Genomic DNA, 15,854 nt, shown 5'->3' with positions numbered 1-15,854 from the left:
CAAGTAAAAAGAGTTAAGGGCAAAGAAAATACACTGACTGAAATAGAAAAATATTATACAAGGTAAATAAATTTAAATAAAATAAGACAAAAAAAACTTAGATACTGTACAACAGAGTGCAACAATATAATAAATGATGAATACTGTGGGGGATATTGCATTTGTCACGACAATAAAAATTGCAAATATTGCACAGTAGTTCACAGCAGAGTGAAGTAGTGAGGATTATTGCACATTTTATCATAGTAAATTGTTCGGTGTTTTAGTGAATATACTGTATAGCAGCAGCCATATATTTAATTTGGAGGAGTCCCTCCCAGTTACTCTGGTACATGATATCCTAAAACTTCCATTTTTGTATTTACATTTTTTAAATTCTCCCTGTGTTGGTGTCACAGAAAACTACAGAATGTTACCCGGCGTGTTGAGGAGGCGTGACTTCCTGCAGTGGTAGGTCAGTTCCTGTTCGCAGTTCTCCGATTGGACAATGATGGCCGCCAGCTGCTTCTCCTCAGATGTGTATTCAAAGTGAGCCGAGTGCTGATTCTTTCCCGGCGACGATCGGACTGTCGTCAGATCTGTGTTATTGTGCTGGATCACCATCCACGTTTTGTCCTCTGGTGGAGAGACAAAGGGAAGAAAGACAGAGAAAAAAAAATTTCTGCATTTTACTCAGCAGGACTGCCGGACAGAAAGGATGAAAAAAAAGGACTGGACATGTGCCCAAAAATCTAAAAATAAGGAAAAGCTGGACATGAGGGTGTGTTTTGATGCGTGCATGTTTTGATGTGTGTATCAGCTACCTGTCATGTCGCAGTATATTAGCTGTGGTTCGATGTGTCCGCTGCCATCCACATCAATGTAATAATACCCCGACGTGTTGCCTTTGTGTTTGTACGCCTCACAGGACTGCTCGAATATCGCTGAGGGGAGAGAAACACAGCATCATAAACATCCCATTCCCAGTCATTCATATGTTTTGCTACTTTTGTCTGCAATTAAATTAAAAACAAAACTCTTTTCCTAAGCTTCTTTACCACAACAGATCCTAAAGGCACAAAGATAATTCCATAACTACAGGGCACTCTGCAACATATTTAATTCATAGTTGTAATTCAGTTTATTTATTCATTTTTAAAGCAGAGGTATTTATTTCCACTATCAAACTCAAAGATCTTAATTGCTTTTCTATATATTATGCTGGCAGCCCATGGTGCTCAGAAGGACTTCCAGTCGAGACCCCACACCACATTAGGGAATCTGGACATGGAAACAGGGTTCTTAAAGGTTTCTATGGCTGATATTTATGTCTTTTGTATTTTAGTGGGGAAAAAATGAAACAGCTTTGGGACACATAACTATTTCTATATAATATTCTTGTAATTCATCTCAAGGCTCATTGCTGGTGTCAAAACAAATCTGGAGCCTAAAAACTGGATGATGGGCCAAAAAAGGTTTGGATATCTTGGCTTTAATTTTTATCTTTTGGCAGATCATTGCCAAAGGAGAACTTTGGTCTTCATAAGAAAAAAATAAAACTATATTTGAGCACTTATTTTTACACTTAAAAAATACTAAACAAATACATGTAGTCAAAGAACTACTGTAACATCTTTCTCTAAAGAATCTTTTTCACGGCTGAAACCGGAGTATCTTTTTTACGGTAGTCATTTAATGTTCTTTCTTATTTGTCCCTGTTTGTTTTTTTAAACGTTTCTAGCTGTCTTGTTCTGCCTCCCTTGTTCCTTCTCTTCTTCTAAATCTCCCTCTTTTCCCTGTGTCGACTGAGATGCTCACATAATGATGACTGCAGGAAAGAGGTTTGATCTCAGCCTGACCTTCTGTCACAGCAACGTCTGCAGGGACCTCAACTTAAAAGCAGCAAGTTCTCTCATTACAGACGACATGTGAACATACAAGTGCAAACACACACACACACACACACACACACACTCACAATGATGATTGCAGGAAAGAGGTTTGATCTCAGCCTGACCTTCTGCCACAACAACATCTGCAGGGACTCTCTCATTACAGACAACATGTGAACATACAAGTACAAACACACACACACACACACACACACACACACACACACACACACACACACACACACACACACAGTCCATACTGTGTAGCCTTTAAACAACAGTAACCAACAAAGCTTCTTGCCCTTACAGCTGTGACAGGTGGCTCCGAGGTAGCCGGTGCTGGAGCAGTTACAGTGGAAAGTGCTCCATGATTGACTGCAGCTGCCTCCGTGTTCACAGTGACTCGGAGAACACCTAAGTGCCAAAGAGAGACACACATTTAGACTTCTTTCCCAAACTCGTCTTTACCTTTCCCTGAAGCACCCTCATTTTGCAGAGTAATAATAACTTCATAATGGAAGGGGCACTCATGACTTTTTCACATCCTCACAAGTCAACAACAGCAAGAACGTGCGTCACCAGTACTGGAAAGTAATTAAATATGTTTACTCAAGTACTGTACTTTGGTGTTTCCATTTTCTGCTACTTTATAGTTGTACAATACAGAAAGAAATATTGTACTTTTATGTTCTTTAAAAAAAAAAAAGGTTCCCGGGAACAGTTAGTGACCCGTTTTCCATCACGCAGCAGTGGTTGGTCAGCCAGAGAGGGTATGGCGGAGCTAACACAACAGACTCGCTCTTTAACCTACTTGTGTGAAAAGCGCCGTACTGATTTTTGCGGTCTCTCTTTGATAGGTCGAAACAGAGTTCTTCAATATTGTAAATTTAAATACAAATTTAAAAGTGTGACTTTTAATTGTAACAGAGAATTAGACACACTCTCATCAGGTGTACGTTGACATTAAAGTTCAGGTTAGTCTTAGATTTTCATGTAACAAAGTAAAACGATTACGTTAAGGTTAGGGTAAGGTTCTCCAGATGATTAAAAACCAAAAACTTCCACTAAAAGTTTTCCAGACCTGAACCTAGGTCCCTGAAGATAAAAGTAAATGTACTTGTTTATTCGCCACCCTGTACCCTAAACACCTTTACTTTTCACTGCATTCAATGTGAAACTACTGCTTCTTTCTGGCTGTGCCGCCTCATTTATCACGGTAATGAAAGCATATGGCACACATTGCAACAGTATGCCTTTTTTATGTGTTTTTAATAGTTTTTAGACGACAACAATAATAACAGTAAATGGCACAAAGGCAAAAGCAATATCAAGCTTTAGCTAGACAGTCTGTTCTTCATTCATTGCTGGTTTAATCTTTCAAAGAATTGTGTTAATAATAATAAAACCTACTTCAAAATGTTTGGTTCATTTGACTGACAAGGAAATTGTAGACAGGAGGAGTAAATCAGAAATGCTTTATACCTACATGTGTGTGAAGCAGTTTGAAGGGTAGTGATCAGAAATGTATCCTGACACCAATAACGACTCCAAAATGTTCCTGTCATCTGAAGCATCTTTGTGACAACACTGAATGGAGCAAAGCTCTGTCTGACTTTAGCATAAACTGTGGCATCCAAAATACACACTCAGTGGAACAAGCAAACTCCGCCGCTGTTAACTTTTCCTTCACAATGTCAGCCCTGTGTCAGGACCATAGCTCAGGACTGAGCTTGGTGGCGGCAAGCTAAACAAGGAGGGGGATACAAAAGACATAGACATAGAAAAACAATGAGAGGAAAGAGGCGAAATGATGGCGATACTGTAGAGAGAGAGAAGGAGAGAGAAATCCAGGAAAGGGAATTAAGGTTGAGAGAATGATCTAAGGAGAGGAATGGGGGAGCAACAAAGGGGATGAAAGTTTGGATTAATGGAACTGGGTGGAACATATTTGGAAGGGGAAATGAGGTCAGCGTGTCTGCAGAGAGACTGAAAGACAGCGGGAGAGCAGCATGTATTTTTTATATTTTAGTTAGTGGGAAATTCACTGTTGGAAAAAGCCTTACTCAGCAGGCTTGTCAGATGGTAAAGTTTGTTTTTAAGCACCATTTGCTTTCCTTTTATATTTACTCCACTAGTTTGTCTTTTAAATATATTCATCATAATTCTGGCAGTCCATTGTTGCTTTGATTATCTGCAAATATGCATACAGACATCGTGCAGAACAAGTGTCTCTTTACTGTGTCCACTGATAAATTCTGTGTGCAGGCGAGCAGCGCTTATTTCAGTAAAAAAGTACATTGTAGGTTGGAGGTGAGGGGTTGGAGAAGTGTAAATCGATTTTTCAAGTTGACATTTTATTGAAACAAAAGGTGCTCAGAGATCAATACATATGCCATATACCAGTGGGCTCTAATGATTTGGAAAAAGATCTAATGTCATATTCTGAGAGCAATGTATTATTGCTCACACACAACACAACATTAAACTGACACAGTGGAGCTTGACTTGACATTTTCTGCAATACAGACATATTAGAGGCCACGGTCTCTCCAGTACATGATGATACAGAAATGTCTATAATAATGATTCTGTCCAACTGTGGTAATGGATTTTTCACTGTACAATATCTTTGTTGGTTCAAAAGAGTTTTAATACTCAGTTTTTATGTATATATACACACGGGTCTAATATACTTGTAAAATGTAATAGTATTGTTATAGCCATCTAAAGTGAGGCACCATGATTTTTTCAAACTATTTTTAACTTTACTTTAAGCTAAAACTGCCTTTAATTGATGTTTACATCTAAAACGTTAATTGCAAACAGATGCACAAATACAGCTAAATACCGAATTATAATGCACCAGCAGTTTGTTCAAATGTTTTTAATCTAAATAAATCTAAATACATTAGGACATTTGGTGTTTCTAACTTGAGTTCAGGAGATTCCATCACAATAGTGCTAACTGTTTTTCATAACACTTTAAAATAGATTTTCCCCATGGGTATAGTCGGCCTCCAAGATCATTGACGTACGAACATAAAAAGAAAATCAACATAAGCAAAATGATAATAGTGATGATAATCACCTGGGAACACTTTGAACAGCAGGAGCAGAAAGCAAACCAGACCAACAAGAAATACTTTTTCAAATCTGCCCATACTCTATCTATTGACAATAACTCTAAAACAATATATCCCAGATTTTTTTCAAACTCAATCCCACACTGAGGCACAGAGCCAACCAAATGTGTTGCTGCCTCTCAACAAATAAATCACATTTTGAAGAAACAAAGAAAGCAAAACCCCATTTCAGCTCAGAGAAAGGAAGCTGCGCCCCATGGACAAAACAATAACTGGATTGTTTTCTTAGCGGGGAAAGATTAGGACTGGGACACTGTTGTCATAATTCCCTCCGTATCCAATCCACTGCTGTCTAATAATGCATGTGTAATGCCATTTCACAGGAAACCAGTCACAGAGTTTTCAGAGGGGGATTAACATGGGGTTACAAAGGAACTTTATCGCATCCTCTTTTCTGACAATGCTTTCTAACACACACAATTTGGTATTATACATAGTAAAATGTGCCAGACAAACTTTTCTTGAATAAATAAGGTAAGAACAAGTGTAGCATTTAGCTTAACATTTGCTTATGTCAACCTCCCCTTGCATAAACATTAGCAAACAAATGGTGCTTTTAGGTCTGACCTGTCAATGATGCCACACATGTCGATCTGCAGGTTACTGTAGTTTCCCATCAGCCTCTGCTGCACCATGATCAAGTCCACTGGCTGGTTGTCCACAGTCAGCAGACGCATGCAGCCCTGGAAAGCCTTGAAGGGGTTCATACAATCCTGGCTGCTCCCGTGAGCAGGGCAACCTGCACAGGAGAGGAAACAACATCAGATAACACAGAGGAAACCATGACATCCACCCTGAAGTTCAGGGTTGGGTATTATTATTATTTTTTTTTCTGATACCGGTCCTAAAAGAATACTTTTATAACTGTGCTGGTGCCTAAATGGTGCCTGAACCGATACTTAAAAAAATACGAGCACAAAACGACAGTCTGCGACATTAAAAAATGGCTTTAATGCTAAGGCCATATGGTAAACATTTAGAATTTATTTAAAATGTAATAACAATAACTTATTTCATCAGTCAATTGAAATAACAATTGCTAAACAACAAAAAGAAGAACCACTAGGGGGCAGAAGGATATTTTACAACAGCTTGAGTTTCTCTAGGAGCACTTGAATGCACCATGAGTTTATGAGGTGCAACTCAATGCACCATGAAGTTCCGTCAATGTTGTTTTTCCAACATCTCCGACTGTGTGTGTCAAAAAGTGAAGCTAGGCTAAACTGTGTCTTTGAACTACAGTTTTAAGCAGTTTAACCGTGTTAAAGCCAGCTACTAGCTAACGGTAGAGTAACGTTACCTGCTGCCAAGTGTAATGTTAACTAGCGTCATGTATAGGGCACAGAAATGAGGCACCAAAATCTGCGTTGCCATAGATAGGGGTTTCGTTATAGGGGTTTCGGTATCCAACCCTACCCTTAACCTCAAGTTTAAAAGTCTTCAATAATGATTACATATGCTTGGAACTTCTGAAGATTGTGTGCTTGTTTATGCATGTGTTCATTTATTTATCCCTCTCTTACCGCCAAAGAAAAGTTGACTTCCCATGGTAACAAGAAACGGGGGACTGGCATGAGCAGTGGCTCCTTCCCCTGTGTCCACAGAGAAGGTCAGATGTCCTTGTCTGCCAATCAGCTCCACAGAGTGCCACTGACCGTCATTTAGAGTCGAACCTTAGGACACATGCACACACACACACACACACACACACACACACACACACACACACACACACACACACACACACACACACACACACACACACACACACACACAATGAATATTATAATACATACCATGATACACATATATTGACTGTCTTGATTCTCTGATTTTCATGAAGGTTATAATTACAAGTCATTCACTTATGATCTGTTTAGGGAAATTCTCTGTAATTGCCGTCAGTCACAGGGAGGTCAGAGGTCAAGCTCAGCAACAAATAAATGCTGTTGAAACTGGTAAGGATTCAATATCTGCCTCAAACACTCCAAGATGGAGGACAGATTTGTCTAGTCTTCAGGCTTGCTAGCATTGACATTGACATATCATAGTTTTTGCTTCTTATCTGGAAAGGTGTGCACATTTGTTTTTGTCTGCTCTGTGTCTTATAATGAATATATAGAGGATTCTTTGTATTGTGTTCAGTTTCCTGCAAAAAGCCACTGACAGAAAAAAAAACCATCCAATCCTTCAAAATAAAAGGCATTCATGTTCATGCTGCGTTACATTACTAAAAACACAAGTCCATTCCTGCTCTGTTTCATATGTGCTGTGAATATTTGATGTTATTTGGAACATGATGTAACTGCACACAAACAGGGACGTTCTCGATATTCAGAACATTAATATAGCAGTGAACAAATATTTGCTATGTAAAGATATAGTGGAGTAATGGCATCATGAGCAGAGAATAAAGTCACACTCCCTCTGTGTGTGTTGTGATCCGAGCTTCTCTGTTCTTTGTTTTAATAGCCGGTCCGGCCGCGCATGCATGTAAAAAAAAAAAGAGGAAAAAAAGAACGTTGAGCCGCGTGGAAGCAATCTCAGCCGTCTATTTATTTATTTTAGTATTTTGAGTACAGACCCTTTAAGATTTAAGATGGAGGTTTGGGGTCAGACTGACCTGCACTGAGCTCCAGTGGCGCCCTGCCAGACTTGAGGATCTGTAGATGGAGCCTGGCTCTGCTCAGGTACAGCCAGACAACACCCCCTTGCTGTGGGAGATTAAATGTCAGCAGCAGCCCCGCCTTGTTCCACGTCCGAAACTGAAGCCCCACCGACGTGCCCGTTGATGATAGTTCTGTCACACCTGGCAACCAGAGGAAGCTCTGGGGGCTGGTGAACGTCATGGCAACAAAAACGGGTTCAGCACAAGAAAAGGTCACATTGCCCTGAGATAGATGGAGAAGAGGAGAGGGGAAAAGATATGGAGAGAGAGAAATTATTACAGCAAAAGAGGGAAAACACGTTGACGCATGAATTTGAATTCATTTCCAGGGCTGCGTGGCGGCGCCCTGATGCACAGAGATCTCATCAGCAAGTCTCCTTAAATAGCATGAGAGTATTACCATAATGATAATAGCCAGGCTTAGAAAAAGCACCAGGAGATAAAACTGAAGACGCCAATTGTTACCCAACTGCTTTCAAAGGTCATAGAGGAAGTATGGAGGAGCAGAAGGGGTGAGAGACAGAAAAAAGAGGAGAGAGCAACAAATAAGGGGTTGGGAGCAGTCGGTCATCTCTGTATGCAGGCTCATAGTTTTGAGAAGCAGTAATTACAGTAAATCCACTGCCAGAGAACCCACAGTGATAAGTTACACCGCAGGTTCCCCACTGGGTTTCTATTTTCAGTGGAGTTCGCAGCACACAGACAATTGATCGAGTCTAAAAGCTCTTTGTGGGATAGTTAAAAGCGATACACAGTCATGGAGACTGACGGGGAGAGTGCCGCAGAGATTCAGCGGTGTTGTGCATTAGCGTAACACAATCTACAAGTACACAAACACACACACACACAGAACACACACACAGTCCGAGGTACAGGGACATGCCTTCTCGTTTACAGTAAAAGGGATGTATTTAAAACTTTAATAAGTGCACCTTAAGATAACATTCTTCAACACTTTTCAACCCTTTTTCTGAGATAAAGAGTCAGAGATGCTTATTGTGTCCTTAACTTTCCACCTTTATTATCATTTTGTTTATTTTGATCGTGATACTGCTCAACGACAGCTTTCCAGCAAACACACACATGTTGAGGATATTTTAACAAGTTATTTGTTCAGTGATTGATGCATCATGCACAACATACATTTTGTAAATATCCTGGTATGTAAGCAATAATACACACGCGTCCCTATGTCTCTTTACACGGCCTCAAATAGATCAGATAAACCAGTGGATCCAAATGGAGGCCCCCGTGGTATCCATCAAACAACATAGTGCATATTGTGTCCAGTGTGTCTACGGAGGGAATGTGGTAATATACAAACACACACAAACACACCTTTTATAAGCACAATGTAAGCCACTTTACCTTCACAGTGACCCGCTGGTCTTTCTGTTTAGCGAGGTCTACCAGGTTCACGCCGTTGTAAACCAGGTTTTCCAAACAGCCGTGGAAATTTCTGTTTGGCCCGATTGGCCTCCGAGAGCCGAGGCCCTGCTCTACTCCCACACTCATCTGTACGGGGGAAAACATAGAGACATATATTAAAAAAAATACAACTTGAGAAAGTGTGACTGTAAGTGGTATCCCACACCTACACAGACAAAAACACACCTGGCTATGGTCCCAGTGGGTGAATGTTGGTGGGATCTGCACCCAAAGTGTGCTTTTGTCCACAGTGAGGTTGAGGTGAGTGCTGTGATGCTCCACTGCGACGTGGTGCCAGTGTTGGTCATCTAACAGGCTGCCCAGAGACACCAGATGCTGACTGTCGGGAGAAGAACTCCTGCCTGGAGCGCAGGAGGAAGACAAAGATAAAGGAGAGGAAGAGGAGAAAGTTGATATCTTGAACTTGTTTCATAATAAAAGTTATGCAGATGCTTGAAAACTGACATTGCTATCAAATATTTGAGGTTCATTCTTAAAGTTTTTTTTCTAATGTTTTATTCATAGAAAATCTATTTTCATAGCTTTGTATTTTCAAGTTGACTCCTCATGATCTGGCAGTAACTGCTGTTTTCTAGGTCTCTGAACTGGTACATTAGGGTCACAGTTTTCTGTTGGGGAATCACATCTCAGAACCAGAAACAATTCTATATCTACAACTGAGAATGAACCAGAAAATAGAGGTGATAACACATAATTAACACTAAAAGGAGCGGTAGAAAGGCATAAATAAATGAAAGGGAAGGTTCTCTGCCATGTTGGCAGAGCGCAGAGTTTCTGCTGAGGGAGTGAGGTGAAGACAGAGCTGAATGCACTCGGCCATTAAATATGAATTAGATATTGTTTGAAAGGAGACAATATTGTCTGTGTGGGAGAAGAAGTCAAGAGAAAGAGAAAGGGAGAAAGAGAAACGGAGACATACAGAGACTGAGTCATGTGTCCAGTCATCAATCATCATTGATCTGTCAGACAGATACGTGGCATAGCACAGGGAGGGACTAGAGAGCGGGAAGGAGACAGACAGAGAGGGAAAGAGTGAAGTGTACTTAATCATCATTGATCAGCAGACTGATGTTCGTACATGTCAGAGAGAGAGAGAGAGAGAGAGAGAGAGAGAGAGAGAGAAACAGGGAAATTAAGACAAAGTCAAGTGTATTTAGTCATTACTGATACATATGTGGATCTTTAATTGCAACCCCGTCTCCGAGAAATGATACCTATATACCGCCAGTTTGCAGCAGCAAATACATTTAGAAAGAAACGTACTGTAATGCTGGTCCGAGCTTTGGTAATGTTGGAAAGGAAATAAAACACATTTGATATTGAACATATCAACAAATGGTTCTCTGACAATTCATTACTGTATTTCATTTGTTGTATTTCACAATATCAGCTTTGTTGATCACTTTGTTACGGTTATGCACTTAAGGCATTTGGTTTTGGTCCTGGTTTATAGTGAAGAAGTCAACAGTTACTTGAAAGAAGTGTTTTACATTTTTTTTTGCTGCTTTTAAATGTCTTTTGTATCCCTTTACGGTGTGCCGAGAAAGGCGCTTTTAAATAAAATTTATTATTATTTTTACTTTGAGGGAACATGAAAACCAAAAGGAGAGAAAGTCCCTACTCACATCCATTTTGCCATGGATGAAACTACACAAGTGAGTTGAGCCACAGCATGTAGTAATTCAACTATGTCACCACAGCTTCTGGTGTGAGCGGGCACTGAGGTGTCTACCAGTCAAGCAAACGCCTGAAGTTTGTATTATTTTGTTGTATTGTGATAGTATTTCTGTTTTGTCTACTATCCATTTTGGTCGCATTTGAAAATAATACTGTGAAACTATGAAACTGCTATGGAGCAGTGTTTTTATGAGTGAGTTCCCATTTTGTTTGTGCATGCAGGAGACACCGTCCTACCTATGGTTTCACACAGTGACGTAACGAGCCAACACCGGTCCCTTATGCAGGATTATCAAGGCGGGCCCCCCTACTACAGCACGTGATGACAGCGCAATGTCCACGAGTAGGCTACCATGAATAGGACTGGATAGGATCATAGAGACACAGCATATAAGAGATGAGATGACTGAGAAAATCAGGAGTAGCCTACGCGCACCACAACAACAAAAAACACTGGTGAATGCGCACCATAACACATAAAAAAACGCACAAGGGCAGTCCCTCCAGGATTTCGCGGCCTTTTTTTGAGATTGTTGCGGCCCAAAATGCTTGATTTCGCGGGAGCTTTTGTAAAAAATTCCGATAAAAATTGCAACGTCTTTTGTATGTTTGTTGCAATGAAGTTACGGAAGACAGTGAAAGTTGTGATTTTTATGTATAGTTCTTTAAAAATAAAAAGGAAACTTGTTTTGGGGAGAATAATAATTATTACTATTTATTAATTACTCTGGGCTGAGATTTCCTAGGAACCTTACCAAAAAGGCTCAGGATGCTACAAATGTTGGTATTATATGAAAATGGCTGGTGGATTGGTCCGGGCCCGTAAGCAAGCGCATTCCCCTCTTACTGATAGTTACGCGTCTGGTTTCACACTATTCCTCGGATCTAGCAGGGATGAAGAAGACAATGTGGGTTTGAAAATGTTCAAGAAATCCGCTTTGTAAATGTCGTAAGAGGAAGGAAATACAAAAGAAAATGTGTTTTGGTGAAGGACACCTGTATTGCTTGTTTACCAGAAAACTTCACAGGGCACGTTTATATGTTTCAGAAGGACAAGGTTATAAAAAATAAGGTTTTAATAAGGTGCAGAACTTTCTTTTATACCCGACAGATAAGCACAAAGTTGAAACCCTTTAGGTGTATTTTCTGTCCAGGTTTCCAAGTGGCTTTACCAGCATAGAAGATCCTTTACAGTGATAATGTTTGCCCTCATGTCTTCAGCACTTAAATAAACCTTTGGGAGTTCCCCTGTGTGATTCCGGAGATCAATGGTTCACTGAGATCGTCTTAATTTTCAGTGAGTATCCTCAGGATTCATGTTGCATTCGTTAGGCGATTTTTAAAGGGAACTGTCCTGTTTTTATGACCTGAGAAGCTGCTCAACGTTCATTAAAGCCTTTTTTCCTTTCAACAGTGCAGGTTCCTGCGTGACATCATTCCAGACATGTTCCCCAAGGCAACATCACCTAATCATCTGCTGTCTGCTTCTGCATTACAGCTCTTCGCTGCGACTCCAAATCTCATTTTGTTGGAAGACATTGACAGCTCTTATCAGATGACAGACTGCTGTAATTGTTCCAGCATTTTCATTTTATTTTGTTCTGTTTACACGATTGAGACGGTACACCCAAAATCAGTCAACACGAGCAATTTCTGAACCTGCTCACGACAAGTGTTCCAGGAGGACATTTTACAAATGTTATTTGTTTGAAGACTTTTTAAGAAGTCTGGTCAAAAAAAGGAACACATGAAAAAGTTATTACTACATTGATATTCCACTGCTGTTCTGCCTTTTGAGGGTCTTTTTAAGATGCATAAAAAACAAGAGTAAAGTTTTGACTTTCTGTCATTGTACGTGAGTTATATTGTCGAAAAAAATAACTGTCTGTGCTGCTAGAATCAAGCAGACACTGTAATTGTTTCCTTTTACTTTTATGTCTGTGGCTGTCCACAAAATCAAGCAATGTGTAAACGTAGCAACATAGCAATACCTCCAGAAAGAAATTTTGAAATGAGGTTTGATCGAAGAAGCCGTGTTTCAAAAACACTTGTTTGAGACAAATGACTAAACACAGGACCATTTGAGCCTCACACAGGCTATGCAGCTAATCAGATTGTCATTGTGAGCCAAACATCCTCTCCGTGTTACAGGAATGACTCAGCTGTGGGCAGTAAAGTTAAGCCCAGCTGGCTCTCTCTGACATGTGCACGCTGCTTCCTGGATTAAGGCTAAGCTGTTTATTTACAACCCTGTATGGCTGAACACAGCTAAGACACCTCCCTATCAATCACTGCCTATAGAGTAGAATAACACGGTAAGTCAATATTGCAGAATCGAACACGACACACAGCCCAGCATTCACTGGGACAGCTGAGTTGACAGACTGTATCCAGAATGCGTCATCGTCTGCGTCCACTCAGCATCTGTTCTTTAGCTATATACAGGGACAACAACTGCATGTCATCTTACAGATAACATTTGATCATTACAACGTATTAGGGACCTTGTAAGTAAAAAAATATATATATTTTGGAGCCAGGGGAGGGGGTAATATTTCAAGAAATAAATCAGAATTTCTGAAATTAAACTTGAATATTCTAGATCAAAGTCAGAAATTAAGGAGAATACAATTCAGAAAAATTTTGCTTTTTTTCGCCAAGGAAAGCTGTTACAATAATGTTCAACATTCTCAGTTTTGTTTTGAGAATAATCATACCAGTGCTTTTGACACATTTCTGCCTTACAGTCCCTTAAGTCCATTATTGCATGATGGAGGGTCCAACAGTAACTGAACCTCCAGCCCAAGCGGTTTTAATATGACCACAAATCAATCTTCTCTATTTCTACAGTTCCTACCTGGAACTCTGAGCATCACAAGCAGCTCCTGTCAGCTCCTTAGGGATGAATTTGAGCCTTTGACTTCAGGTGATAAGTTAACCACATGGATGAACTCAACAGATCTCTTACCTGGTCTGCTCTTTCTGTCATTTTGATGTCTTTTATGTACACATACAGTATCATGGGTATCATGATCAGTTAGTATCACAGTATCAAATTTAGTTTAAACTGATTAGCAACTGAGCTTACATGCAATGTTCCCAACCTGCAGTGCAAGGAATTCATAATGCATATCTACTGTAGGCAAGCTTTTTCTTACTTTATAAAAAACAAACCACCAAGTTATGTCCCGTCTTCCTTCTACATCCCAAAAAAATTGCCTGAAGCACGAGATCAGTGAACATTGATTCCCGGTGCTGTATATTTGCTCTCAGAAAGTATTCCAGTGGCAGAAAAAAAATTATCTTAATTATGAGCCAGTGAGCTTCAGAACTATAAACCGACATTTTGAGGAATGCATAGCGGCGAGGAAATGAGATGCTTTTGGAGAGAGCACATACATTTTAATAAGCCGGTGTGTTTATTCAAACTGTTTGGATGGCTCTAGGCAAACAGAGTGGAACTAAATGTCTCCTGTTAAGTGCTGCTGAAAGCTGCTTGGAGCACACAGGGAACAAAACTCATAATGGGGTGTTACAGTGGGGGCCAGACCCGCACACACTGATCAGGATTTAATGCAGGTAAAGGTGGAAATTAGTAAATTTTCTCTGTAAACTATTTTAAAGTTTAAAGAGGTGCACAATGTCCTGAAATTAGAGAGGCATGGTAGGACATTTTTAGTGCTGCTCATGGGATGCTGCGCTGTGGTTGACTCCTCTGAGGTATGTGTAAGAAAAGAAGGTACATCCAAAAGTACATGTTTTAATTATGTATGCATGTTTAAAATACAGTAATGTTGCCTTGTCTTCTCTTTACCTGTTCAATTTTTAAGAAAAAAAAGATTGGCTCACACGGTCCTTGACTGCCAGAAAACTCTCTGACCTCTTGATCATGACAGCCTTTTGGTAATGTTCAAAATGCACTACCATAGGCGGCGCCAGGGAGGGGCTAGGGGGAGCTGTAGCTACCCCTAGGATTGCCGTAGCACCCCCTTAGCACCCCCAAGAAATTGCTGTGGTTGATTTATAAATAAATTAAAAATCGCTAATGTGTAAATAGTATAATTTATATTTGAAAAATGAATAAATACATTAATAAAACAAACCGATTATTTTTAGGCTAAAAAAAACACAGGTGATCGTATTCTGCCAAAGGGTGCAGCACACATTGAACTTTTGACCTTACTTCCGCAGTAAGGTTTTCACACAAAAGAAGAAGAGCTCAATATTTGGAGCCGTTAGGTTTAGAGAAGTGAGTCTAACGCTAGCAATGGATAGTTTTTTACTCCTTAAACGTCAAGGTGTGGAGACTTTATCGCAACCTATAAATGAGACTGAGAGATATAGTGAACTTGTCACCAACCGGGACGAAGAAAAGCGGCCGGAGGAAGTTGACCTGACCACGGCCGTGATTGCTGCTGAGGATGCTTAACGTCACCCTGCTGTAAATGACATTAGACCAGGGGACCGCACAGCCAGGCCACACTGGGTGAGTCAGCTGATAGGGGTCCATGCAAGAACTTTACTCTTATCTCTGTCTTGTAGAAGAACATTACAGTAAACATGTGTTTTACAGATTTGTGAATAAATGGATCATCGAATCTAAAGTTACACTGGACATCGGTTTATTTTTAGCCCAGAAAACATGTTCGCCCTCAGTGGCTTATTTAGATATATTAAGTAACTATAGATATGATTACATTATTTTGACCGTATGTGCAAGTGTGAAAACTGTGTGAGGATACATGCGCGTGTGTTTTTATGTGTGTGCTTGGCTATGTGTTGTATTTGGCCTGCTGCATTACTCTTCTGAGCCAATGTATGAGAGCTGCAGTAATGATTGTTTGAACCTGGCTTGTTGGCTGGTATTTCAAATATGTTTGGTGGGATAATCAGAGTTTTATGGTGCTGTTGTATCGGCAACTTTAAATCAATCTCTCTCGTTCGCTCGCTTAGTAAACTGCGGCGGAGGTGGGTGGGCATCTGCGCGAGTGTGTGTAATGTTAGGCTATTTGTGGGAAACTCAAAATTTCAGAGCACCCTCACTGA

At 40.1% G+C, this 15,854-nt stretch overlaps 1 protein-coding gene across 1 annotated transcript in view; it reads right to left on the bottom strand.

The window, feature by feature from the left end:
• Positions 1-15,854, bottom strand: part of LOC120548244 (contactin-associated protein-like 4) — a 73,516-nt gene that overhangs the window by 20,678 nt on the left and 36,984 nt on the right. The window contains exons 6-13 of the mRNA XM_039784354.1: positions 9,297-9,472; positions 9,051-9,197; positions 7,638-7,905; positions 6,538-6,687; positions 5,582-5,753; positions 2,179-2,285; positions 804-923; positions 417-617 (exon numbers count right to left, since the gene is read on the bottom strand). Of these exons, the coding sequence (XP_039640288.1) occupies positions 417-617; positions 804-923; positions 2,179-2,285; positions 5,582-5,753; positions 6,538-6,687; positions 7,638-7,905; positions 9,051-9,197; positions 9,297-9,472 (1,341 nt within the window). The remainder of the gene's footprint in view (positions 1-416; positions 618-803; positions 924-2,178; positions 2,286-5,581; positions 5,754-6,537; positions 6,688-7,637; positions 7,906-9,050; positions 9,198-9,296; positions 9,473-15,854) is intronic.

Source organism: Perca fluviatilis, chromosome 19 (assembly GCF_010015445.1).
Source record: "Perca fluviatilis chromosome 19, GENO_Pfluv_1.0, whole genome shotgun sequence".
In the NCBI taxonomy this organism is placed as follows: domain Eukaryota; kingdom Metazoa; phylum Chordata; class Actinopteri; order Perciformes; family Percidae; genus Perca; species Perca fluviatilis.
The sequence above is the reverse complement of the archived record's forward strand: the minus strand, read 5'-3'. Positions and strand labels throughout refer to the sequence as shown.